Source organism: Saimiri boliviensis, chromosome 11 (assembly GCF_048565385.1).
Source record: "Saimiri boliviensis isolate mSaiBol1 chromosome 11, mSaiBol1.pri, whole genome shotgun sequence".
Lineage (NCBI taxonomy): Eukaryota > Metazoa > Chordata > Mammalia > Primates > Cebidae > Saimiri > Saimiri boliviensis.
Genome location: NC_133459.1, coordinates 2,309,588 through 2,337,287, shown reverse-complemented (window position 1 = coordinate 2,337,287; position 27,700 = coordinate 2,309,588). Strand labels below are relative to the sequence as shown.

The window sequence follows — 27,700 nt, the reverse complement described above, 5'->3', positions numbered from 1 at the left end:
CTGGCCCAGGGTGCTCATTGGTATGACATGTAGCCGCAGGAACACAAACGGGTCCCACCCAGCTGTCTCAGCGTGGCCCCAGCTCAGGTCCCTTCAGGTCACTGCTCCTGGAGCCCTGCAGGGGATGCGGGGACAGCGTGGGGGCTGCCAAACAGCTGGGGTTGCACCAGGGTGGGGTGAGGCTATGGGGACCATGGCCCAGAGCCAGCTTCTCAGCCTGCCCCCTCCTCAGAGCCTGCCGGGGCTCTTGTGGATGAAGACACCGAGGGCCCTGCAGGTGAGCTTGCCTTCCTAGGAGGGCACGGATTTGGGTGTGGCTCTGCCAGAGCCAGTGTCCAGCTGCCTCCTGTGTTCATTGCTTGGATGCGTCTTTCCCAGGTACCCCCACTCTCCTAGAGGCAATGTCAGGAAGACGAAGCCTGCCCTGGAGGAGGGGATGGGCTCCCAGGGGGCCCTCCTTCAGTTGCCAGAGGTGGTGGGGCATGAGAAGGGACCTGTGGGTATGGAGCCTGAGACCACCATGGCCAGTGTGGTAAGAGCTTGGGCTCCGGCTGCAGGTTCTGGGCCTGAGCAAGGCACCCATTTCTGCGGACCGCGTTTTCCCCTCTGTAGAATCGGGATCGGGCCTCTTGGAGTTTGGAACAGCTTCAGTTCTCCGCCAGCTGGCCTGGCATTAGCCTTGACACAGGAGGCAGCTCTGCTGGGGTGTCTGAAGGCTCCTCCAGAGTAAGTGAGGCCCACGGAGCCCAGGTTGCAGAGAACACGCTCCGACATTTCTGAATCTGAATTCTACCATTGTTTTGCTGCTCTGTCTACATGCACACCCATGCACCTGTGTACACGGGCAGCCACATGTGTGCACACGACTGAACACGATGTATACACGCACACGGTACATGTACATACTTGCATGTGTGCACATGCATGCACGTAGATCTATGCAGTCACATTTGCATTCACGTATTATGTACACTGTGTGCATGTGCATGCCTGTATTTATGCACTTCACATGTAGACATATGTGTATACACGTGCCTGTGTGTGCATCTGTGCGTATGTGTACACAGATGCATACATATGTATGCCTGTAGGTGCATGCATGTGTACACATGTGTATGTGTGTACATGAGTATATTTAAAGGTGCAGCATTTTGGTTTGGAAACTTTTAGTGCCTCAGATTAAATCAAAATGTCCTTGAGTTTGTGGGCAGCTCGGTCACCTGGCTGGCATTTTGCACACACATGTTAAAAGTGAGGTCAGTAGCTAGGGGTGCAAACGCTCCTCACTCTCTGCGGGAGGGACTGAGGTGAAGGGCACAGCTTCCCCAGCTTCCCAGGGCCCAGGCTCACCCTCTGCTCTGAGGCCACCACCGTGCCTATCTAGATGAGCCAGGGGTGGTGCTGGGCGAGGTGCGCGCCCTCTGAACGTGGCCACGCAGGGCTGCTGGCTGGGCCCAGACCTTCCCCAGCCTGAGCTAGTTTTCTTACCGCTTCTCTGTTCGCGTTGATGCTTGGTTCATCTCACTATTGGCAATGAAGTTTCTGATTTCCGAGAAATAAGAGTCTTCTTTCTCATCTAAAAGTGCGTGGTTGTCTGACTCTGACGTGGGAGAGGAGGCGCTGGTCCCCAGGTGGTTCGTGAGGACCCCGGGATGCTGGCTCACTGTGGAGGGGCGGGAGTGTCAGGGGTGGCCTCTCACTGAATCCCCCCATCCCTGGAGCAAACCAGTTGTGAGCAGTGTGCACCTGGGCGCTCCTAGGGAGGCAGGTTTCTCAGGAACCTGGAGAGTGCCGGGTTCTCTTTCATGACCAGGGTCTGAGGGGTGCCTACTGGCTTCCTGAGGTGTAGCCTGTGGCCCTCCCCGCTTCCCGGAGCTCCCACCCTGTTCTTCCCCCGCTCTGTGGGGCCTGCCACGTGGGTGCTCTGGGCCCCTCCCGGCCGCGGGCCCACCTGGGGCGTTCTCGTGCTCGTGCTTCTTGAGGTGCCGGTCCAGGTTGGTCTGCTGCCCGAAGCAGCGGTTGCACAGGTGGCACTTGAAGGGCTTCTCCTTGTTGTGGATGTTGCGGACGTGCCGCTGGAGGTTGGAGGAGATGCTGAAGGAGCGGTCGCAGTACTTACACCTGCAAGGCACACGCGTCCCTCAGCGCATGGTGGGAAGGGAGCCCGCGCCTCTGCCCTGCGCCCTGCCCGCCTCTGCCCTGCGCCCCGCCCACCTCTGCCCTGCGCCCTGCCCACCTCTGCCCCACGCCCCGTCTGCCACACTGGCCTGCCATATCCCGGAGGCCGCTGGTTCTGGAGCTGGAGAGCCAAAGGCGTCCCGGGAAGCTATCCCTAGAAACAGCCCTGGCTTCAAGAAGCAGGGGTTCACCCTCCTACTGTTACGTGAGTGGCAGATCCTGCCAGAGTGTGCCCCATGTCCCCTGGGCATGTGGTGCCCCTGACCCTCCAGCGTTCCCTGCCCTCTGCTGCCTGGGTCTCCCTGGCCCCCAGGCCCGTGGGCAGAGGGTGACATGCTCCTGACGGCCTCCAGAGGGCGGCCTTGCTCCATGGAAAGACACTCGGGCAGGGCCCGTTTCCCAGGTGGAGGGGCTGAGACCCGCTCCCTGCCACCCTGCTCCTCCGCCCCTCGAGGTGGCTGGGGCCCCTGGGCAGGCCTCAGCTCAACTGGGGCCTCAGTTTGCCAATCCATCAATGGAGGGCTGGGGGCTGCCCTGGACGTTGCTGCCTGTCGGCTGCCTCCCCTATTAAGGACACAAAGACCACGCTGACCCCTTTGGGCACTGCCAGCCCCTGGGCTGGGTTCATCTTTATTCCCCCTGGGGTGGCCTCCTCAGCCTCAGGCAGAGCGTGACTCTAACACCCCGAGCTTATCAGACAAGGCCCCTGGCTTCGGGAAGCCGACGTGGTAAGCGACAGAGGAGGGTTACACGTGGTGGCCCCTTGGCGCGGGGGGCCTTGCGCTGGGAGTGACCATCGCAGCCCCCACACGTGTGATCTGCAGGCAGGGAGAGGGAGGCGGTTCGCGCTCATTTCAGACAGCGGGGCTGAGAGCTGGGGCTGAGCACACACACACTGAACAGCAGGAAAATCACGCCTGAAGCGAAGAGGGGGAGCCGGGGGCGGGCTGCGGAGGAACCCCACGGGCTCCGCAGAAGCGCGTGCACTGCCTCTGCGAAGACCAGGCTCTCCCTTGGGGGCCGGGGCTGGCTGACTGAGAGGCACTCAGCTGGGCGATGGTGGAGGGAGCCCTGACTGCGAGCTTTTCGGCTGCACGTGTGTGCTTGGCACGTACACCCTGTGTGCTCGTGGTCATCGGAACTCCCGCGGAGTGCTTATCTGATCCCAGAGGCACACACACACTTTCACATTCCAAGGGTAGCCTAGGAATCTCAGAGCCTGTGACGCCCCGCTACTCATCCCGTTCCCCAAGCTGCCTGGTAAAACCTGGGAAGTCTGATGGGGTCCCCTAGAGAACGGGAGGCAGCCCCGGCAGAAAGGCCCTCCTCGCCCAGTCGTGGCCCCGGTGTTTCTACATCCCACCCACTTTGTCCCGAGAGCCTCCGCGGTGCTGCTACAAGGCTTCACTCACTCAGTTCCGAACCTTCCTCCCTGTGCCGCAGGCCAGGCTCACTCTGACGCCCTCCAGGTAAGCAGGCAAAGAACCATTTGCAACGGGAGTCCCTGAGCTCCCCCTATGTGACCCTCAGCCTCCTCTGCTCCTGAACCCCGGGGCCTGGCCCTTGGGCTTCTCCGGGAGCCCCTGCTCCTCCCCAGGTCAGCTGAGCTGCCTCCAGGCACCCAGGTCCCAGCCTGTCCGCCGGCAGCCCAGTGATGGGCAGTGCCCTGGCCGTCCACAAAACCTGCCCTGGGCGATGCTGCGGTTTTGTTTCACTCGGCCGGTGAAATCACAGAGGAGTGATGCCGAGGATGGAGCCCTTTCAGCTGCTGGGGTGGAGCTGCCTGTGTGCCCCCCTACCCAACCAGTCCCACACAATCGCCTGGAAAGGAGGGATTTTACACCCCCCAAAAGCATCATCTCATGTCCCCATCCTGATACAGACTAAGACTGGAACTGTGGTGCCTGGCCCGGGACTGTCCTGCTTTTGAGTCTGACTGCTAAGAAAGGACACCCTGGACCCTGCGTCTCCAGCCTGGAGGCAAGGCACCTGCCGGTCTGAGCTTTCAGCCTCTGCCCAGCTAGAGGCTGCCCACCCAGTGCAGCCACGTGCCCCTCTGGCACGTGGGCACAGCCAGTCTGCCTGCCTGTCTGCTTGTCTGTTTGCTTGTCTGTCTGTCCATCTGTCTGTCTGCCTGTCTGTCTGTCTGCCTGTCTGTCCGTCTGCCTGTCTGTCCGTCTGTCCATCTGTCTGTCTGCCCGCTTCTCTGTCCATCTGCCTGTCTGTCTGTCTGCCTGTCCGTCTGTCCAGCTGCCTGTCTGTCCGTCTGCCTGTCTGTCCGTCTGTCTGTCCATCTGTCTGTCCGTCTGCCTGCCCGCTTGTCTCTGTCCATCTGCCTGTCTGTCCGTCTGCCTGTCCATCTGTCTGTCCAGCTGCCTGCCTGTCCATCTGCCTGTCTGTCTGCCTGTCTGTCTGCCCGCTTGTCTGTCTGTCCAGCTGCCTGTCTGTCCATCTGCCGGTCTGTCTTCCTGCCTGTCCGCCTGTCTGTCTGTCTGCCTGTCTGTCTGCCCGCTTGTCTGTCTGTCCAGCTGCCTGTCTGTCCAACTGCCGGTCTGTCTTCCTGCCTGTCCGCCTGTCTGTCTGTCTGCCTGTCTGTCTGCCCGCTTGTCTGTCTGTCCAGCTGCCCGTCTGTCCATCTGCCGGTCTGTCTTCCTGCCTGTCCGCCTGTCTGTCTGTCTGCCTGTCTGTCTGCCCGCTTGTCTGTCTGTCCAGCTGCCCGTCTGTCCATCTGCCGGTCTGTCTTCCTGCCTGTCCGCCTGCCTGTCTGTCTGCCTGTCTGTCTGCATGTGCGCTCACACAGTTCCTGGTTCCTTTGGAAATGCAGGGACCCATGCAGAAACTCCACCTAATGGCTCCTGCGTAAACCCTAGCATTGGGGATCTGGGGTAAGAAATGGGATCGGAAAAGGAGCTTGTTCATGAAACTGGAGAGCAGGTCCCTTATGTGAAGCTCTGGGGCCGGGGAGGGCCACGGAGGGGGTTGTGCATTCAATTTGGTTGCAGAGACCCCTGAATGTGGCCCTCTCCCGCTTCTAATCTAAATAAATGGCCCAGACAGAGAAGTCCATTTGAAATTTAGAGGAGCTGTGAGCCTAGGGCTGCGAGGGAGCAGAGTTCTCTGAGCAGCTGGGGTCTGCGTTGTAAATAAGCTGACAGGCGGCCGGTGAAATTGATGGCCTCACTGTGTAAAATAACAAGCCCGTGAACTCCAAAAGGAAGGAGAGGCTGCAGGGCAGCCGGGCCCTGTGTGCTGCGGGGCCTTGAGAGGACCTTGCTGTGACCGTGCCTGCCATGCTCCCAGGGAAGCCCGTGGGCGGGAGGCAACAGACCATGGGCAGGTTGCGGGGAGGTGGCCAGGGCCCCCAAGCCCAGAGCCCTGGGCGGCAGCTCCTTCCTGGGATCCAGGGGGGCCTCCTGCAGCCACCACAGGGGTAACTGCTTTTGGTGACTGTAATAAAAGTGAGGGAAGAGGAAGAAAGAAGAGATTTTGAAACCCAGCCGTAAAAATAAAACTAAAAAAGAAAGGGCAGGCATGGGCCGCCTGCAGCCCCTGATGGAGACACAAGTCTGCCTCTCCGGGGTGCTCCAGCTTCACACGGACGGACGGAGGGACGGAGCCCGTGCGGGGGAGAGGCCCACGGCAGGCCAGGAAGCCAGCGGCCCTGAGGCGCGAATCTTGGGCCCAGCAGGGGCCCCGGGCAGCCTGAGCAGGCTTGCGTCCAGGGAGCGACTCCAGGCCCCACCACACAGTGTCCCAGAGAGACCCCGTGCCAGCTGTCAGGACGAAGACCCGGGAGCAGCGCCCCTATTCCCAGTTCAGTTTCTATACTTCTCCGACCCCAATCCCACAAAGCCTACCTGCTTCATTTTTATATTTAAGAAATAAGAGTGACATTAACTGCGTCTCATGTTGCGGCTTCACTCGACGGTCTCTAGGCCAGGAGGAGCCAGGGGCCGAGCGACCTCCAGGAACGGGATTTGGCGCACAAAGCGTCTGCCTTCCCTCCCTCGGGCCGTGAGGCACATTCGGAATGGCTGCAGACCACTGGAGGCAAGGCTTCAGCGGGAGAGCCTTCCAGTGTCATCTGCTTTGATTACCCGACCACTCCAGGCAACCCACGAGAAGACCGCTTCCTCCTGCTTGCGCGCGGGCTGCGTCAGCCTGACCACTCCGGGCACATACATACGCACATGCGGCGGGCACACGTGTGGGTGCTGGCACCGGGGAGGGGCTCACGCGGGGGCAGGCCTGGGGGGCTCTAGCTCCTCTTGGCGGGCTTCTGGGGATGGCCGGCACTTTCCCTCCGCTAACTTAAAATCCTTCTGATTATCAAAGCGAGTCCAGAAACCACCAGTGGTATCAAAAGGAAACGACATGCTCCAAACCCCTCGGCACAGACCTGCCTTGAGCCACATAAAGTCAGGATTTGCAACACAAACTTGCAAAGCAATTATTGTTACCAAAGTCGAAACTCACAGATTGGAGAGAGCAAAAGAAATCAATGATAATTAAATTCTTCTATAAACACCACCCCGACCCTCTGGGGGCTCCTAGCACACAACGCTGTCCAGAAGTCGGCTCTCATTACAGAAAAAACACACAGCTCGCTTTCTGGGAGGGACCAGACCAAATAAATCTTTGTGTTGCTAGCCTTTGTTAAGTTGTAAGTCGCTATTTTTTGAAGGGTGGGCAAGGAGGTGGGGTGGGTCCGTGAGCTGGGGCGGGCTGCAGGCACTGAACAGATAACCCATAGGCGGCATGAGCTGCCATTGACCCTGCGGGTGGGGACATGGCCCTGGGGCAGCCGGGGAGGCTTGGTCTGTCTCAGAGTGGGGCTCGGTGAGCATGGCATGTGCAGGTGCCCAGCTGGCCTCCTTCCCCAGGGACGGAGACACAAACTGAGCCCCCAGTGCCTGCACTAGCATGTGGTCCCTTCCTGTGTGGTCAGAGTTGAGAAATCTTATGCATGTGAAACACTCTTTATCCACAATAGCCTCTGTGAACAGACACAGCAGGATGTGTCACTAAGCTAGTATGTCCCCATTCGCCTCCTGGTGACCACTGTCTGGGGCTCTCACTTAACATGCTTGCTCCCAGGCCCTGCCCCCGGTGAGTCACAGGGCGTCTGAGCCTCGGACACCTCATCTTTGAAATGGAATGACAGACTTCTTTGGGAGGCTGTTGTGAGCCCCAAATTCAATGCCTCCCTCATCCCGATGGGCTGGGTGACGGCTCTGCAGGTGCGGCCGGCTGCTCAGGTGAGAGGAGCATGGTGGGATCCTGGAAACAGACACACCGCTTCCCATCCAGGGCTGTCCCAGGGACCCCAGCGGAATCCCTCTGTGGGCTCTGCCTTTGGCCCATTCCCTGGCCCCCTAGGAATGGGGCTGTGGGGGAAGCTACGGCCGTTGTGAGAACAGAGTTGGGCTGGGTGTGGGGAAGCTGAGGCTTTCTCCCACATGGACCCTCTAGGCCTCAGCTCTGGTCAGCCCTGCTCTGATGGGGATCCTCTGCCCCAGTGGACACCCCAGGTTGGGTGGAGAGCTGCTCCCTCGAATCTCTGAGAGCCAGGCAGGTGCCTTTCAGCAGGTTCCTGGGCACCTCCTGCCTCATCCTCACAACATCCTGATGAGGTCAGGACAGGAGGGACAGAGTGACCAGAACTGAGCACCGAGCCCCGCCCACTGCATGCTCACTCCAGCAGGGAGCCTGGCAAGGGCGCACTTACTCCTAGGAGTGGGTCAGCCGTGCACACACGGAGGCAGGCAGCCCTGCTCCCCACACCCGGCCCAGGCAGCTCCTACCTGTACGGCTGCTCCCCGGTGTGCGTCCTCAGGTGTCTGGTGAGATTGGCTGATCTGGGGAAGATCTTCCCACAGTACCTGGGGTGGAGGGAGGTGGGGAGGGTGAGGGAGCGTTAGGGCAGGCTCACATGGCCATTTCCTAGAAACGGTTTCACGCTAATGCTCGACGTCTCACACCTGATGGCCATGTGACAGGTGGCCCCCACCCCAGCATCCTGGTTTTAGTCCCTTCTGTGGCCCTGAAGCCCAGCCCCAGTTACAGAGCAGCCTGACGTGGGCCACCGGAAGAGGACCAGCCCCTGTACCCTGAAGCATCTCGGCCCCTCAGTCCAGTGGCAGACAGGGAGGGCTCCGGCTGACTGGGACAGGCCTGCACCAGCACAAGGCGGCCGGGAAGGTGTCACCCCGACACTGCAGAAATCAGCTGAGCCTGTAGCGCTGGGTTTCCCATCCCTCCGAGCGCTGAGGTTCGTCACTGACCAGCACCCCTCAGCCTCGGCCTTCCCAGTTCAGGCTGGGCCAAGGTTGCATTTTCTTGAGCTCACGTGAGCACAGCATGGTGGGAGGCACAGAAGGCCACCATGTCACTTATTTGCAAAGCATGACCTCAAGCAGGTGACTGACTGATTACAGGCGCTGTGCTTCCCTGTGGCTGGGACCCTGAGTTTTCCCGGGAGCACAGGTTCATGGCCACAGGTGCCATACTCAGGCCCCCCTGGGCTGTCCCAGCTGCACCCCAGGACCCCTCACCTGCACGTGTATCGCTCCTTGCCCTTCCTGAGGATGGGGTCAGAGAGCGTTGGGGGTGGGGACCGGAAGTTGAAGGGGTGGTGGGGGAGGGGCTGCAGGGAGCTGCCCGAGTCGGCCTTCATGGCTGCAAAGCTCTCCAGCTTCTCTGTCATGGTCTCTATGGCTGACATCTGTGGGCAGAAGAGCGGGAGGTTATGGACTCAGCTGGGCTCTCACCTGTGCTCAAGGGCCTGCACTGCTGGGGGTTCTGTAGGACAGCACATCCTGGGGGGGCTCAGGCGGGCACTGGAAGCAGTGTCTCCTAGAGGTTTCTTGGACCCTGGGTTGGATTCTTCAACCTTTCTGCAGCCCGCCCTGTTCTCGTCCTTCCCTGCATCCCCGGTTTACAGTTTAGGGTCTCACCTGCAGGAGCTGAGACTGACCTTTAACAAGCAGCCTCCCTGCCTGGTCTGGGTGTGACCTGAGTGACACAGACAGTTGATGCTTCTGATTACCTAACCCCTTATTTGACCCAGGCCGGTAAAACGCCCAGCTGACTTGACCCCTGGCCAAGACTTCTGGTTGGCTAGTTTGGGTTAAATGCAGAATTACATCTAGTTTAACATTAAAAATTGTATTTTTTTAGTCTTGAAAAATTAAAATAGCAACCGGAATCTCAGCTTAAAGTACAGCTCACGGGCCTGCAGAGCCACCGCCACCAAGTGGCAGCATGCCATAATTGCAGGCAAAGTACCAAAGAGGAATTCAACAGCGCTTTAAGACTTAATCCCACAAAGGAAATATTCAAAATGATAACGCCGCACGTCACATGACACAGGACGATTTGATATGGGCACCAGGAGCTGCCTCTCTGCTCCCTGCAGATGCCCAGGGCTGGTCGATTAGGAAAGTAGAAGCGTGGGATTAGTCATTTCCACCCAGTGGGCAGAGCTCTGATCAGAATTCCAGACTGTGCTGGCCCCGTGGAGGTCTCCCGCCCTAGTGACAGGAGAGGGGAGGGGCTGGGCTGATGGAGCTGCTGAGTGTCAGCCCCGCCTCTCCCACTCCCTTTGCCTTTGAAGATCCAGAGCAGGCCCCAATGGGGAAGGAAAGAGCCACCCTGTGATACCTGCTGTGTGCCAGGCCCTGTGGGGGGCTGGGCGGGGGCTGAAAAGGAAGAGCCTTCCTCATCCCCTGAAGGGTAGCAAAAGGCAGCAGAAGGAACAAACTCCAGGCCTCCACACCACACACCCACCGCTGAGTGGCGGGACCAGCATCCCCAGGCCCAAGGCCTGACCCACAGGGCCCTCCAGACACCTTTGCTAAACGGGCATTTGTGTAGCCTGCCTCCCCTGTGGTGAGGGAGGGGAACGGCTGGGCAGGAGCTGATGGAGATGGAAGGGAGAGTTTGTGGTCTCCACGTACTGGGGTTACCAGGAGAAACTGGTCAGGGTGCGGGTCCTTGGCACCCAGCAGCCACAGGATGGGTGTGGGGGCGAGAGGCAGGGCAGATGGGGACCCGCTCCATCCAGGGCCCTCATTTGGGGCTTGCTGCCTCTGAGTGATGCTCATGGACGTGAGCTTCACGGAGGTGACCTGCCTCTTTACAGGAAGACCCTGGCCCTGGCTGCCCACCGGCAAACAAAACTATCCCATCACATGGCTAGGGAATCTCAGCGTCTGAGTGCCTGGCGCCCGGCACTCAGCTTTTTGGAGACTCGCTTGCCAGGGATTGCCCAGCTGCTGCTGGCAGGGAGTAGGGGGCTTTCTGCAAATGCTACTCAGAGACCACAGGCCCCTGGGGTGGGGACACTTTGCTATTTGGGGAACAACTGACTGGTTACAATAAAAACACCCAGAAAGAAATTAATGAATAGAAACTCGTGTTCCTCTACAAGAGGCCGAGGCCTCCCCTCCGGCCCCTTCCAGCCCCACCCAGGCTGCGGGGGTCAGGACTGTTCTCATCCGGTTAGAACCAGTGATGGGCAGATGGAAGCTGCCTTGCTCCCTGAGCCATCAGCCGGGCCTCCGCTGCCTGGAGCAGCCTGGACAGCAGGGGCTGCGGCCTTCGCATGGCCATGGCTCTGGGCTTTGTCGAGGCCATTAGTAATTGGTGCCCTCTGCCCGAGTGATGGCCCAACCTTAGACCATTTGGTGACTTCTTAGTCACCTCTCTCTTCCCGCCCCCATCTCCTGGTTCCGGACCGCAGGGACAGGCAGCGGGGGTGGCCGGCCCGTGGGGGTAGCGGGCAGGAGGGACAATGGCAGCCACCCCCTGCTGGGCTCCCTTCCTCGGGCCTGGGTGGGCCTCTCACGCCCAGCTTGCTCTGCCCGATCAGATATTCCAAGCCTCGCTCCCCGGGCAAACACAAACACAGGATGCGCCTGGCTGGCCTGTGGCTCTTTCCAGCCCATCCCGAGGAAAATCGGGGGAAGTTATTAACCAAACTCCACGGCCCCGCGGAGACAATGGCAGGCGCTAAGTTTAGCTGTGAACTCAGTCTGGGTGCAGGTTTCACAAACCGGTGGGGGCCGTCCATGGCGGGAACGCCGAGAGAGAACAATGCCCCAGCCTGGTCTGTAGTATCAGGCGGGGCCAGGCCCACCATGCCACCCCAGGACCCTCCCCAGGTGCAGGCCCCAGCGCTGAGGAAGGAGCCAGGCTCCCAGCAATGAGACCAAGTCAGTAGGGGGCAGGAGATCGGGAGCTCTGCCCTGGCCATCTGCCCACTCACTATTTTGCTCCCAGGATGTGGCCTCAGGGGCTGGCAGGAGCCTGGCAGGGTCTGCACCCACCTATCCAGACTGCGGGGCTCTCTGGGTCTCTTTCCAGACCCCCTGCCCACCACCTCCCCGGGGCCTGGCTCTGTGCCCCTCTCTGCACGCTCAGGCCCTTCCTCTCTTCCGGTCCCCCTGAACATACTAAGGTCTTGTGCACCCGAGAGAGCGCTCCCACCCGAGGCTGCCCCCCTCATTCACAATCCCTGCACTTGCTCCTTCAGGATCTGCCCACGATGCCACTGAAGCTCCTTCTCCTTCCTGGAGCCCAGAGCCAGGGGTCAGAGAGGTCCCTTGGGCTCCTCTGTGAGGACCGCTCTCCATCCTCAATGTCTCCAGCCGACAGTGCCCTGAGGGGCCGCAGGGAGAGAATCCTCCCCTGCCTTTGAGGGTCTCTGCGCTTGGGGCAGCCTGGACGGAAACTCAGGCTCCAGCCTGGCCACTGAGCCTGGGCCGCTGGGCGGTGGGGCCACTGGTGTGTGGGTCATCACCGGGCACCCTGGCCTGCGTTGGGGGCGTACCTGGGGGTGGAAGAGCAGCGGGGACGGCCGCAGGTACTTCTCCTTCAGGGCTCCCACGGGGTCTGTGACCTTCCGCTTTTCTACCCTGCTGGACAACAGCACAGAGGGTTACGTACCACACCGACCCAGCTGCCCGCCCCGCCTGTCCGGATGCCTGGCCAGTCACAAGGCCACAGTGTCGACTGCGCTAGGGCTGCCCCAACTCTCACCAGACTCCTCTGTGGGCCTTGGGGATGTGGGGGCCCAGCCTACCTGCCCCCTACACAGACCCTCCCTTCACTGCGTGCTCCTGAACGCACTCCCTGGGTGGTTCCTGTTCACCTCCCAGCACCTCCACGTTCCCTCCAAGTGCCTTCAGAGACCCCCGGCTGCCAGCAGGTCACGGATGGCGAACGCAGGAGGCTAGAGTCTGCTCTGGGGGCCCCGTGCACCTGGCCTCCCACCAACTGGCTGGTCAGCCCTGCCTGAGTGGGCGCCGCTCTCATGGGGGTCCCAGGACCTGCTCACAGCAGAGCTCGAGGCCCCTTCCCTTGATCTGGCCCTTGGCACGGGGCATGCTGCCCATGAGTGGCTGACAGGTGTCTGTCCTGGGGAGGTCACCAGGGGCCCCGGCAGCACCCGGACAGGGCCCTAACCCTCCGGGGCTGCTGGAGATTATAGTTCCAGAACCTTCCCAGATGCCAGTGACAAGCCTGCTCACTGCATCACAATGCAAATCTCTGGTGGTAAACAGAGGCAGCGGGCAGGGCCATCGCGGACCCTCCTTTGGCCTGGCGGCTCCTGAAGGAGGCCCGCTCTTCTCCATCTGCCTGGGTCCCACAGTGAGGGTTGCATTTGACAGCCTCTTCGCTGTCACTGAGGGCATTTTGGGAAACCTACTGCCCCCTCCAAGACACAGCCCCCAAGCATGTCTAGGACTGGCCGCTTTTGCTTTATTCGGTCAGGAGCTCCTCAGGGTGGCTTCCCATCTCCTTGCATGGCGAAGTGGGCAGCACAGAGACACGTGTGGGTGGGGGGTAGAACCCTCCCCAGCCTGGGCCTGCTCTCCCAACCCACCTGCATTCAAAGAAGGGGCGAACCTGTCCAGAAATCAGGGAGTGGCATTAAGCTCGCCTTTCCCCAAGAGGGGCATCAAAGACACTGGGCACCGGTGCCTAGAAAACCCTCCAATGCTTGCTCCATATACCCCTCCTCCTCCCCTCTAAGGACCACTGGCTCCTTCTCTGATTCTCCCTGGGCCCCAGAAAGACACCCCCTTCCCCTCTCCCCACTCCCCTGCTGCTCTGGCTCCACGGGCAGGAGCACTTAGGAGGGGCAGGGAGCACTCCGCCCGGGCCCCCTGACTTCTGCAGGTGGAGGCTCGGGGGAGCTGGGCCAGTGAGGCAGCTGGAGAGAGGGCTGTGGGCGAGGGCCAAGGAGGGGCTGGAGTCGGGGTGGGGGGGTTGCTAGGGATAGGAAGTCCTTGAGGCCAGCAGTGGGACGTCTGAGTGGTCATCAGTGCAAGAAAACCACACATGCCCAGGAGCACCCGTCCTGACCTCCCAAACATGGCCTGGGCCGGCCACTTGGCTTAGGAACAGCCAAGCCAGGCATCCCTCCTGAGGGGTGCAGACCCCTCGCACAAAACTGGGGCATCTTCCTGAAGTCAGCAAAGGCTGGGGGAACAACATTGAAGGAGACACCACCATGCCCTGAGCCCGCCCTGCACTGCCCGCCCCAGGGAGAACGGGTGAGGCCGGGGCGCAGAATACCTGTAGATGGGGTCCATGAAGAAGGGCGAGGGCTTGGCATAGTGGAGCGGGGGCTGCTGGGGCATCCGCGCCGGGCACACCTGGGGCAGCCCCTCGCCGGCGCCCAGCTTGCGCTCCCCGTAGACGTGGTTCTTCCGCGGCTCCCGCCCGCCGCCGTTCTGGCTGGCGCGGGCCCGGCTGCCGATGCTCAGGTCCAGCGGCTGCTCCTCGCCGGACGAGGGGGCCGAGGGGCCCTTGGGCACGGGCAGGATGGGCTTCACGTCCTTGGGCTTGGTGGTGAGATCGAAGGGACACTCGGCGCTGGGGACGCCCGCCTTCAGGACGTCCCGGGGAGACTTGGGCTCCGTCTTGACGAGCAGGTTGTGGGCAAGGGCTCGGTCCGTGAAGGGGTAGAGGGAGTGGGGGAAGTTGGGCAGGAACTGGAAGGGGAAGGCCGAGTGGTAGGGCAGCGAGCCCAGCTTCTTCTCCTGCATCCCCATGAAGCCCGGGCCGAAGTACTTCTCGGCGATGGACGCGATGGCCTTGATGGAGTCCCCGGCGGCGCCCGTGGCGGTCAGCAGCTGCTCGTCAGGCGGCGGGAAGAACGAGTGCTGGGAGTAGAAGACGGGCACCTCGGCCACGCTGTTGGGGGCCCCCGGGGGCGCCAAGCCACCCCCAAACTCGGGCTTGCCCTCGGCCGACTTGCCCCTGCCCTTGCCCTTGTCGGCGTCGCTGTCCACGTCGCTGTCCAGGTCTGAGCCTGTCCCCGAGGTGGTGTCCAGGTCGGTCCCTGTGGTGGTGTTGACGTCCTCAAAGTCGCTGCCGTCCGACACGTCGCTGCTCCTGGCCTTCAGCTTCTCCACGCAGGCGTCCTCCAGGCGACTCTCGAACTTCTCCTCGGGGCCCGAGGCTGCCGCGGTGCCCTGGCCGCTGTTGCTGACGGCGGAGACCAGGGGCAGGGCTGGGTTCCCCAGGGGGCTGGGCAGCTTGGCGTCCTGGGTGTGGTTCAGGGGGCTCTTGAGCAGTGGCGTGGGAGGTAGCAGAGGCGGCCGAGGGTACAAGGACGGAGGAAAGATGCCCGGGAAGCCGGGGGTGAGCGCGGGGAAGGCGGGAGGCGCCGTGGAGAAGGGCAGGCTCCCCGGGTGCGGCCTGGAGGGGAAGTACTCGCCGAAGCCCAGGCTGGCGTGGTTGAGGTTGGGGGAGGGTTTCGCCTTGTCCATCATGGGGCTGGGGGTCAAGGGCAGGCCCGGCGCGAAGAGGCCACCCGGCGCGTAATGGTTCTTGCCCTCGCAGAAGCGGCGGTGCTTGTTGAGGGAGGAGGTAGTGCTGAACATCTGGCCGCAGTCCTTGCACTTGATCTGCGTGCGGCAGTCCGCGTGCATCCGCTTGTGCCGGCACAGGTTGGAGAACTGCGTGTAGGACTTGTGGCAGACCTCACCTGAAACCGCAGCAGAGGCCAGACAGGCCGCGTGAGACGACTGGGAAGCCCGCCACGGGAGGGGCGGGCCCGCGCCGGAAGCCGGCTGTGCGGGTGTGCGCCCGCGGGTACCGTGCGTGCGTGTGTGTCTGCATACACTCACATATGAGGCAGTTGCATGCGTGTGGGGGTGGGCAGGCGTGTGGGTCTTCAATGAGCGTGCATGTCTGAGTGTGCACACTTGTGCACACATGAGCACGTGGAAACGTACATGACGGCGCATGCGCCCACCCCAAGGCTGGCTACCGGTGACCAGCACAGATCCCAGGGCCGGTTGGTCCAGATCCTGCCGCCCTCCACCCTCTCTGCTGGAGAAGGGGCTCGCCACTGCTGTTCCCACCCTCCTCCCCCATGGTGTTGCCAGTTTGGGAGCCAAGATTTTCAGAAGTCCCTGGGGAAGGCAAGCGTGTTCCCCAGGGCGGGCCACGGGCAAAGCGAAGGCATGTGATGGGTCTGCCACTCCATCAGTGGGTTCGGGGCAAGCTGGCTCAAGGCCGCCCTGCCTTCCTCTTCACTTATGCTGCTTTTCTAGCAGGGGTGGGAGCAGGGCACTGAGCAGGCAGCCTGGGTCTCCTGCTGTCTAGAAGTTCACAGCGTTACCAGCTTTCTCCCGTCCCCTCTCTCCGCCCCAGGTCCTGCCACCTGCACCCCAGGAGAAGGCAGCCTCTGGGGTGACACAGACGGTTCTTGAGGTCCTCAGGAGGCCCCAACTAAGGGAGTCCAGACTTTGGGGCTCCTGGCAGTACTGGGCCACCCTTTGGAGATGGCTAGAGGTTGACAGGGACAGGAAGTCACCCCTGGCAGAGCCCTACTCAGAGGGACTTTTCTCTGCCTGAGAAAAGTGAACATCCTACTCCTGGGAACCTCCTGGACTGGGATGGTGGCGCCAGTGCCTGGCTGTGGCCGGCGAGTGCCAGCATCTTCCCTCAACAGGAGAGGGCAGTGCTGGCCCAGCCAGACTCCGGACCCAGAGGCCTGGGGGCCCCGGCCATTTTCCTAAAGGCCTGTGAACGGTGTCAGTGAATTGCCAGCTTGTCTTTTGCCTCTTGTTTTTCTAAGGAGAAAGGGTGGAACACACACACATGTACACACACACACACGGACACACACACACGGACACACACACCCACCACACACATGTACACACCCACCCACCACACACATGTACACACACACCACACACGTACACACACATGCACCCACCACACACATATACACACACCCACTACACACACACGTAAACACACACATACACACATACACATACCACATACATGTACACACACATACACCCACCACACACATGCGCGCACACACACATGACCATCACACACACATGCGTACACACACCACACACACGTACACACCCACCACATACATGTACACACACACCACACACATGTACACACACATGCACCCACCACACACATATACACGCACATACACACCCCCCACTACACACACATGTACACACACATACACACACATACACACACCACATACATGTACACACACACCCACCCACCACACACATATACACACACATACACACCCACTACACACACACGTACACACATACACATACCACATACATGTACACACACATACACCCACCACACACATGTAGACACCCACCCACCACACACATGTACACACACACCACACACATGTACACACACATGCACCCACCACACACATATACACACACATACACACACCCACTACACACACATGTACACACATACACATACCACATACATGTACACACATACACCCACCACACACATGTGCACACACACACATGACCACACACACATGCGTACACACACACACACATGCACACACCCACCCACCACACACAGGTACACACACACACCACACACATACACAAACATGCACAATCACCACACACACGCACACACATGCACACACACCACACACGTACACGCACATGTACACATACACACACACACACACACACACACCCCGGCGAGTGTCTTTCTCTATAGGACAACTTGCTTCCTCAACACAACCCTGTGGAAACAATGCTTCCAGCAAGCTTCCTGCTCACCCTCGGCCGCCCGATCTCAGGGGAAGCCAGCTGGGAGCTTTCTCTGGGATCACCGTGTTCTTTGATCACAACATCTATTTCTACTACCCGCGCTAGCTTCCTGCCTGTCCAGCCTGGCAGGGTGTTTTCAAGGCTGAGGGGAGAAACTTTGTCTTGTTCCAGCACATCTGCCCTCTCTGGAGGGCTGCTGATGGAGAGATGACCCTCCACAGGGCGGGCCTCTGAATACCCCTGGCCACCTGCCTGGCCCTGGGGGAGGTGCTCAGGCCCTGCTGGCCACACAGGCACACGCTGGCTCCGGCCCGACCTTTGGCAGGTCCCCGCGGTGCCTGGTCAGTGGCTGCTGCCATGTGGACTCGGAGACGGGCTTTGAGCAGCCTCCAGCCCAGGGCAGCTCCGAGGAGGGGCCTCCCGAGTAAGCGGCTGTGCTCGGGCTCAGGGACCATGGGTTCCCACCCATCTGCTCACTGATGGGGGGCTCTGCAGAAGGGCTGGGGAAGAAGAGAGGCCTCGAGAGATGGAGGCCCCTGCAGGAGAAGGAAGGTCCTGGACCCTGAGGATGGCCTCAGCTGGTTCGGAGCTGGCAGAGGGAGGCAGCTGCCTGAAGGGGTGGAGGACAGCCTGGGCAGCCAGCCCCTGCAGAGGGAGCCCCCCAGGGCCCTGCCAAGATGGGAGGGGTCCAGGCCAGGGCTTGCCCGGTCAGCAGCTTCTTCTCCTGGCAGGGTATCTGTGTGAATGCACACTCACACTTGCTCCTACAACTCATCCACACTAGTACACGCACCAACTCAGTGCCCACACTCACACACGCATGTGCACAATTAGAGCAAAGGCCCTTTGTGAAAAGTGCCAGTGTGAGCCTGTCCACCCCAGGCCCAGATACACGGCCCCTCTCTCCTGCCCTCCTCTCCTCTCTCCCTACGCCCCTCTCTCTTACACACAGGCACATGCACACGTGTGTACACACACACGTGTACACACCCCAGTGCACAGGTGAGCTCCTTGGTGGGAAAGACATCACCAGGAGTGACACCCCCTCCATCTGGCCAGTGAGGCGGGGACCAGGGCTTCCTCTATCTGCCTGTGCCCAGCCAGCAGGTGGACACGGAGCCCGCCCGTGAGCGCCTGCACCGCTGTGACCTCTCCTGCAAGCAACTGACTGTTCCTGGAAAGGGCCATGCTGTTTGGACTCCCTCACTTGTTCACAAATTCTCCTCTCTAAGCCTGAAGACCTCCTTTGCGTGTGCACCAAAGGATGCCATGTATGCCATGTCACGGCCTGGGAGAGGCCGGGGCTGTGTCGCCTGTGTCTGACCTGATTCCTAAGTGAACAAGACCTTCGTACGTCCAATCTGGCCATGTCCCAGGTTTTCCTTTCAGCTGTATCTCCTTAGCCAAAAGCCAAGCCACAAAGGCGAGCCTGGAGTGTGGACAGGAGGTCCAAGAGCCGCTGAGGCCGGGCAGTGCCAGCCGGACTTCCCTGTCCCGTCTCCACCCCGCGGGGTGGGGAGCGTTTGCAGCATGGTGGGAGCTGAGGGTTGGAATGCCCGGGGTGCTGCAGCTCCTGGACATTTATCATTAATAAGATCCAATGGACTTTAGAAAGCTGGTCTGCATGCCCAGAGAGGCAGGGATGCTTCAACCTAGGTACGATGTTCGCGCTTCTGAGCTTGCTACGGAACTCCGGGCTGTCATCTGAGGCAGTCACTGGTGCTGCTCTCACAGCGGGAGTCACTGCATCTGGGGTGGTCATGCCCTTCCCCCGGCTCCCGCCCAGCTTGCCAGAGGGAAGGGGTGCTACGCGGCGGGGCGCTGGAGCCGGGCACACATCGGGCATGCTCCCCCTGGGAGGTCGGTGGTCAGCAGATGGGAAAACGGCCCTTGTGGAGTGGCCGGCGGGCAGAGCTCCTCCTCCCCTTGGTTCCTGAGCTGGAGGGGGCGCGAGGTCCGGGTTAGGCTGGGGCTGAGTCACCCCTAGCAGGACAGCTGGATGCTGGGGCTTGTGCGGTGGGTGGGACAGGCACAACCCAGGTGCTGACAGGGGCCTGGCTGGCTGGTGGGCATCGGGCAGTGCCTGAGTGGCCCACACCGGCGAGAACGCCTGAGCCCAGGTTCCCAAGCTGCCAGTACCCCCCTCTCTCCACACGGATGCCACAGAGGCTGGAAGGTTCAAGTCGCCCAGCCCCGGGCCAAGAGCCAGGCCCCCGGAGCTCAAGCCCGGGCTCCACAGCCTGGCATGGAGTGCAGGGTCACTCAACGTCTCGTAGCCTCACCTTCCTCCGGTGTCAGCTGGACACAAAAGGGCCCCTCCCCAGGCTTTCGTGAGGATGCCGTGTGAGCAGCCTTGGGAAGCGGTGGCTCGGTGCAAGGCTCAGCAGATAGGAGCCTGCAGGGGCTTCTGACCTCACTGAGAATCAGGGTCAAAGTCGCTGCACTGGCCCACAAGGCCCCCAGGACCTGGCCCTGGTGACCGCTTACCTCTCTTTTATTTTTATTTCCTTAGCGACAGAGTGTTGCTCTGTTGCCCAGGCTGGAGTGCAGTGGCGTGATCTCGGCTCACTGTAGCCTCGACCTCCTGGGCTCAAGACATCCTCCCACCCTTAGTCCCCTGAGTAGCTGGGACCACAGGCACGCACTACCATGTTTGGCTAATTAAAAAACTTTTTTTTTTTTTTTTTTTTTTTGGTACAAATGCGGTCTTGCTGTGTTACTCAGGCTGGTCTCAAACTCCTGGCCTCAAGTGATCTTCCCATCTGGGCGGCCCAAAGTGCTGGGATTACGGGCCTGAGCCACCGCCGGGTCCCTTCTTCTCATTCCCTCACTCATTTCTCGAACACAGCCGAGCCTCAGGGCCTCTATGCTCACAGCTCCCTCCTGAGCCCCCTCCACAGGCACCCAGGGCTCACTCTCCCTGCATCTCTGCTAGAACGCCTCTTGGTGAACAGGCAGGCGCAGCTCCCATGCCAGGCTGCCAGCCCGGCCCCCTGTGAGGCTGCAGCCTGCAGAGCCGCACCTGGAGCCGTGCCTGCCACCTTGCTGTCTCCTCCGTTAGTGTGCGAGTCCCTTAAAGACAGCGGCTCTTTGATTCAGGGCTGGCCCTGCACTGGAACAGCACTGGGCACACACTGGGCCCCCTAGAGACACCGCCCTGACAATCCCCACGGGCGTCTGCGGGGACTGTCACGTGCATGCCCTTCGGGAGCTCGGCAAGGGCAGGGAGTGAGTTTGGGGGACGGGGGTAGCCACAGGGAGGGAGGGGCCAGCTCCTTCTGCAGGGCCCTGGTCCCTCCTGTCACACACTGGCCCCCTCCAGCCCCTGTGAGGTGAAGCAAGGGGAGCTGTGGAGGACGGAGGGACGCACTTCAGGGGTGCCTGCCAGGGCCGGGCTGCACATGGCAGAGATGTCAGAACTCACCAGGAGTGCTCTCTAGACAATCGGGTCCCCTGGATGTGGAGAGACCTTGGGGGATGGCACACTTTGGCCCGACCCCCGCGGCGTCTGTGCACCCAGAGGGCGGGCGGCCAGGCTGGACGACCACTTACATATGAAAGGTTTCACCGTGCTGTGGATGTGTTTGTGCTGCTTGAGGCCGGAGGACGTGGCAAAGGTCTTCCCGCAGTCAGGGCAGGCGTGGGCCCGGGCGCCCACGTGCTGGGAGCGAATGTGCCGCTGAAGGTTGCTGGGGTCCGTGAACACCTGGAGAGAGGGACGCTGTGGGCTTGTGCCCCACGTGGACACCACCTGAGCGTGGTTCTGGCTGCCGGACCAACGGCCACCAGGGCAGGGCCCTGCCTGTTTTTCTCGCCACGTTTCCCTCTGCCCCGAGCAGGCCGGGACAGGTCTCTGCTGTAGCAGCGACCCCCTGGATGGCCTTAGGTGGGCCACGGAGCCTCCTTGACCAGCTTTCCTCCAGAGCAACTCCTGAACTGTGGCCATGAGCCTGCGTGAGACAGGGCTACGGAAAGCGTTTTCAGTGGTGGTACTGTGGCCTGGGGGTGCTGGGGGTGGAAGGGGTGAGCTTCCACCAGCCAGCCTCTTCCTTCCACACTGGCAGGATGGCAGGAGCCGAGCCCTGGAGGAGCCTGGGTTCTGGTCTTGCCCTGATCTTTCTGAGCTGGGGGTCACAGCTCAGACTTCCCCGAGACTTCCTTTCCTTCTTAGTACCACGCAAAGCCCGTGTGACTCCGGGGCCTCCAACCCGCTCGGCCGTGCTCCATGCTCAGGTGGGCCAGAGTGTGGGGAGTGTGGGGGCTCCTGTTGCACTGGGGCTGGGACAGGACTGCCCAGGTGTTACCTTCACGCAGTTTTCACACTCGAAGCGTTTGCCGCTGTCGTGGGACATCTGGTGGCGGATGAGGTTGGACTTCCAGTTGAAGGCCTTGGGGCACTGGTCACATTTGTACTCTCGCTCCTCCGTGTGGACAACCATGTGCTGCTCCAGGCTGCACAGAGGACCGGGTCACTGTGGGGCCCGGCTGCTGCCCTCTGCCCGGGATGGGGACCCCAGCCCCACAGAGCCTGTTCCCAGCGCCCCCTCGGGGCCCCCACCACGCTGCCGGGGATCAGGGCTGTGCTGGCGTCTCCCTGTCCACCTTCTCTCTGTGATGGCCTGGGGTGAGGAGCAGAGACGCCCTTCTCCCTAGGAGATGAGGAAGCTGGTGCCTGGAGAATTCCATCCCTTACCCAAGACCACCCCCAGGGCAGCCGGAGGCAGGGCTAGACCCTGGCCAACACTCCCTGGCTGCCTCTCAAGATGGTCTTGGCCTTGAGGCTAAGCTTGGGCCTGAGAAAAAGAGGGTCCAACACTGGCATGAACCCAGGAGTGGGGCAAGTCCCTGAAACCCAAGGATGCCACTCAGTGCTGGGCACACACCGGGAGGCAGGCCCGGAGTCACACGAGGGTCTCCAGGTGACACGAAGTGTGCAGAGCACAGCTGCTCGGAGGGGCCCCTCCACTTGGATGAAGGAGCCGCTCTGATTTCCGGCTCTCGGGGGACCCCCGGCTTCCCCAGTCCCAGGGATGACCGTTAATCTTCATGAGCAAAGCAGTGATACATCACGGCTCGTTAATTACGGGGCCGGCCATCCATTCAGATCAGAAACGCCTGGTTCCCGAGCATCAGGAGACTGTATCTTTTCCCCTGTTGTTAATTGTGATTTATGTGTTTATGTAAAGAAAACACGGACCCTCTTGAGCGGCATTTACTGGGAAGGGCCGCAGTCGGGATTTACCCAAACGCTTATTTTCTCAGTCATCTGTTCCGGGTGGAGGGTTTGCCGTCCCCGGGGGGTGGCGCGGGGGTGGGCGGTAATCCCCAGCAATCACACAGCCGGGTAGTGGCCTGATGGGCTTTGCTCTGACTTTGTCAGGCTGTCCTGGAGGAAATCCTCAGTGGCAGGAGGAGGGGCCCAGGCTGGAAGAGTCTCCATAGCTCCTGCAGCACCGGAGTGAATGTCCCGGTTTCACTCCCCACAGAGACCAGGAATCTTGCCTTTCCCAGGGGGTCACACAGGTCCCCAAGGCCACCTAGTCCCCAGATCCTGGCTGCTGCCTGGCCTCAGGGCAGGGGAGGGCCAGCCTGGGCCTGTGCCTGTCCCTGAAGCCCCTCCTGGGACACGCGGCTGCCACCATGGGGAGCAGGGCTGGTGGCCTGGGGATAGGGTGCCCCTTCCTACTCTTGCCTACCGTCTGGGAAGGAGTTGCCTGTGTGTCGGGACGGCGGGGCCAGCACGAATCCCTCGGTGTCCATGCTGCCACCTCCGTCCCGGTCTGCGACCTCGCTGCAGAAGCACCCTGGGCTGAGTGGCTCTAGGACTCAGGCTCTGGCCTGACTTTCTCCTTTCTAGTTTCTCCCTGCGGGGCAGCCCAGGTGGTGCAGGGCCCCGAGCCCAGGAGACAGCTTTCTGGGGACCCCGACATTTGCAGTCAGAGCCAGGGGACACCTGTGGCTCCGGCCACGTGCTCCTGCACCTGCTCTGCCTGCAGCGCCAGCGTGCCAGCGTGCCAGCCATGGGGGCCCAGGCACATGTCCCCAGGGTATGTCACACTAGGGGGCCCTTTGTCTCCACCTGACAGGGAGGGTGAGGCAGGGGAAGGACAGGGAGGGAGACTGAGAGGAGGGAGAAGGAGGGGAGGGAGACTGAGGGGAGGAGACTGAGTGGGGGGAGACTGGGGGGAGGGGGACTGCGTTTGGGGAGGCTGAGGGGAGGCGGCGGCACCTGTACTTGCTGGGGAACATGCGTTCACAGTCCTTGCACTCGTGGGCTTGGCCGCTGCCACCGCCTAGGCCCTCGGGCTTGAGCTCCTCGGCCAGGCCCTCGTAGAGCGCGGCCCCCACCGAGCCACACGCGTACTTCTTGTGGCGCCGCAGGTCCAGCTTGGACGGGAAGAGCTCGTCACACTCGTCGCAGCGGAACGTGGGCTCCTCTGCAAGAGAGAGAACCGGGCGGCGGTGAGCGGGCCGGAGACCCCCCCCAGGGCCCTCCGGGGGCTCTGGAGACCCGGCCCCTTCCCCGCGGTGCCCCCGGGCCTGCACCCAGGCTGGCCAGTGCCGCCCTGCTTCCTTCCAGCCTTCATCTGGGCGCCCACGAGCCTGCCCTGGGAACCGGCCGGGGAGACCTCTGGGACCAGCCCCGGGCGGCACCAGAGGCCCCCCCCACCGACCGTCGGAGGGAGCCCCGCGAGGCGCTGGGCCCTGCCTGTGCCCCGGGCAGCCACCGTGGACTGGAGAAGGCCCCGAGCTCGGGAGTGGAGGAGGAAGCCAGGCCAAGTGCTTTGTTTATGAATCAGGGGAAAAACGATGACAGCGCTCCAGCGCGTGTAATAAATTATTGTCGTCAAGGTCAAACAAATTAAAAGGGGGGCAGCCATTATTAAGCTTATGAGGCAGCATCCTGACCGGCCTGCCAAGCCAAACAGTCGGCCGGGAGCTGTCCTCCTGGTGGGGGGGGCTCCGGTCCCCGCCTCCCCAGCCCGAAGCAGCCTTCCACCTAAGACGGAAGCCCCTCCCCACAGGACGCCTCCTCCCGCTCAGCTCTGGAAAGAACGCTCCTGCTGAGCTCTTTCCCCAGTGAACCGAGGGCTGCTGTGTGTGCCCCGGGGTGTGTGTGCACGGGTGCAGCTGTGTGCGCACGCAAATGGGACTATCTCAGCGTAGCTGCGTCCACATCCGTGAGCCTCTGTGCGATGGTGTGTGCCTGCTTACGAGCTTACACCCACGCCTGTGTGAGCCGGCATGTGTACTCATGTCATGTGTGGTGCGAATATTTGTGTGCATGGATGGCTACGTCATGTGTGTTGTATGGATGTGGTTTATGTGCACAAATGTGCCTGTGAACATGTGTGTGAACATGCACATTGTGTATTGACATGCTTGTGTGCGTACACCAATGGGTTTTCAGTTGTGCACGTGTGAATATGTGTGCACGCTTGTATATGAATGTGCATGTGCTAATGTGCATGTTTGTGTGTGTGCATGTGATGTGTGTGTACATGTGATGTGTGTTCATGTGATGTGTGTGTGTGATGTGTGTATGGGATATCTGTGTGTGCATGCATGTGATGTGTGTGCATGTGACGTGTGTGTGCATGTGATGTGTGTGTGGTGTGTGCGTGTGATGTGTGTGTGCATGTGATGTGTTTGTGTGATGTGTGTATGGGATGTCTGTGTGTGCATGCATATGATGTGTGTGTACATGTGATGTGTGTGCATGTGATGTGTGTGTGTGTGATGTGTGTATGGGATGTGTGTGCATGCATGTGTGTGTGTGCATGTGATGTGATGTGTGTGATGTGTGCATGTGATGTCTGTGCGTGTGATGTGTGTGTGATGTGTGTATGTGATGTGTTTGTGCCTGTGATGTGTGTGTTCATGTGAAGTGTGTGCATGTGATGTGTGTATACGTGTGATGTGTGTTCATGTGATGTGTGTGCTTGTGGGAGTGTGTGTTTGGGGTGTATGCACACACACAAGGACTGGTGCGGGGCACAGCGCTGAGCAGAGTCTTCATGAACTTGGTCTGAATGTTGGCTCAAAGGCCTGAACCTGAGGATTGCTGAGGCAAGGAGATGGGGGGATGGGGGCAGATGGAAGAGGGCTGTCACTTCCTGTCCCCTCCCTGTGTCGGAGAGACCACCACAGTCATGGGCCTGTCTGAGTCCTGAGGGAAGGGTGGGCTGCTCTGCAGACTGGGCAGTGCAGGGTTACCACAAGCGGCACCTCCTTGCTGTCGGGAAGCTTCCCTGAGCCTAAGGGTGGAGACGCTGGTATTTAGCCTGGGCCACCCCAGCACCCCTGTGGGTCCTCAGAGCCTGCCTCCCTGAGCTTCAGGTGCCCAAGGTAGAGATTCCAGGGGGTGCCAGACCCGAGAGGCCGCGGCAGGCACACCGGATGGCACCCCCTCACCCTGCAACCGAGACACAGATGCCGGCTCACCAGATGTGACTTTCGGTGCCGTCTTCGGACAGAGGTAAGTATCTGGCTGAGGGGAAGGGCTGCCTGGCTGAGAGGTGTCCTGGGGATGTGTGCACTGGGGGCGACTGGGCAGGAACCGCTGCCAGTCACGATGCACCAGACACTGTGGTTTCATTCCCAGCCAGCGTCCCGGCATCCAGGCCCTGACTGCTGACCTGAGCCTCAGGAAAGCACTGGTTTGGGGGAAACAACATGATGAAGGGGAAAAAGCCAGAGGACGCCCAGAGCCCACAGTCACTTCCAGCAGGGCTGTACTCCACACCTCAGCTCTGGCCTCCGGGGCGCGGAAGGCTGCGTCCCAAACCTCTCTGGGAAGGCTGCCACCCGGAGCTTCCCAGACACTCACTGAACAAACCAAACCACCTAGGTGCTGCCAGAGGGACCCTCAGACAGGACGCACACAGCGGGAGGAGGTGGCGGGAAATGCTCCCCCTCGAAGTCTACAAAATGCCACCTTGAAATACGACTCAAGCCTGCAAATTCTTCAAAAAAGCCCACCGTGTGAATGACGTGGTGGCAAGGCTGGCACCTGGGCTCTAGTGGGAGCCCCATGGGGTAGGTCCTGTCTTAAGAACGTAAGAGAATCTGGGCACTGAAGCCTCACCTCGGTCTGTGGGCACTCAGGTGAGTGCTACAGTATCTGTATGCCTGCTTCAGACCTGGCAAAATGAGGCTGGGCGAGACTGAGTCACTTGTCCAAGGAAGAGGCAGATTGCAGGGAGGCTGCTGCAGCCTGCCCGTGGTTTGGGGGCCGAGAAAGCAGGGCTGGCAGGGACCCAATTTCTCAGTGAGGGTTTTGGGGAAAGCGAGGTGAGCCTGTGAGAGAGGGGATGCTGGCTGTCACCTCTCTCCGGCCTTCCCTTGTCTTTGGAAACTGGGATTTTCCCTGGGGAACAAGGTCTGCAGATCTGAGCCCCGAGACTGTGGCAGCACACAGCAATCTACGGAGCCGGGAAGCTGCCTGTGGGTGGATTCCAACTTCCCGGGCTGGAAGGAGGCTGAGATGGGGCTTCCAGCCAGCATCGTGATCCAGTTAGAATGCCAACTTGTATTTCACTCTTTCTGAACGCACTAAAGAACAATTGCCGAAGTTGAAATTTGAAAACAAAGACAAGGAGAAATGCCAACCCCACCCCCTCGTATTACTGACCGACTTTTTTCCAGTTCTCATTTAGAATTTGGGACGAAAACAAAAATTTCGGTGGCAAATGAGAATTCAGTCTGATTCTAACTTCGACGGCCTTGGAGGGTGCCCTGGACGTGATGGGGCCGACTTCAGTGGCCGTCCCTGCCCTGCTGTGCCCCCTCCCCAGCCCTCCACGGACGGAGCTGGGCCCCCATCGGAGGACAGAGCCGGGGACAGGACGCACCTGAATCTGGCCCGCCCCTACCGAGTGGTGTGGATGGGTCTTCACCTGGGCGTCTTCCAGGCAGGTAAGGCTGGCCCTGAATACACCCCTGGGGCTCGCGGAGGGGTTCGGAATCGGGGGCAGAGTTGATGGCATTTTCATTTTCTCAGCACAAGAAACTCTGTTTTAAAGAAATGCTGAAAGAACATGCCTTATCCTGATACTATGTCCCCTCTTCCTATCTCTGATCTCACGACCTGGCTGGCTCATACGCTCTGTGCCCCACGCACGGCCTCCTCTTAACCTCTTTTGGGGAGAGGAGAAGATCACTGTGAGGCTTTCTCAAAAGAAAAGCACGTTAGAATGGAAGTGACTTTCTTCATTTTCTCGCAAGAGCAAAAAGTTCTCACGAAAGAGAATTCTTTTCCTCTCCACCGTAAGTGCAAAACCAAAATACCAAGTCGCATGTGTCTGAAAGTGGCTTTCCCGTGGCCTAAATCACCTGTGTGAAAATGGGCCGTGCATTCCTGAGAGCCGTGGCTCTGCCGAGGGAACGGGGCCAGCCCAGGGACTGCAGGGCAGAGGCTC

General features: G+C 60.6%; 1 protein-coding gene across 4 annotated transcripts in view; it reads right to left on the bottom strand.

The window, feature by feature from the left end:
• The window catches only part of PRDM16 (PR/SET domain 16), a 355,063-nt gene that overhangs the window by 10,115 nt on the left and 317,248 nt on the right, over positions 1-27,700 (bottom strand). For 2 of the 4 annotated variants that reach the window (XM_074379953.1, XM_039473778.2), the window contains exons 6-14: positions 23,509-23,716; positions 21,584-21,731; positions 20,832-20,985; positions 13,762-15,178; positions 12,011-12,098; positions 8,733-8,902; positions 7,983-8,060; positions 1,952-2,121; positions 1,489-1,663 (exon numbers count right to left, since the gene is read on the bottom strand). In XM_074379953.1, coding sequence (XP_074236054.1) covers positions 1,489-1,663; positions 1,952-2,121; positions 7,983-8,060; positions 8,733-8,902; positions 12,011-12,098; positions 13,762-15,178; positions 20,832-20,985; positions 21,584-21,731; positions 23,509-23,716 — 2,608 coding nt within the window. The remainder of the gene's footprint in view (positions 1-1,488; positions 1,664-1,951; positions 2,122-7,982; positions 8,061-8,732; positions 8,903-12,010; positions 12,099-13,761; positions 15,179-20,831; positions 20,986-21,583; positions 21,732-23,508; positions 23,717-27,700) is intronic. The other 2 variants (XM_074379954.1, XM_039473779.2) reach the window with 1 other exon arrangement.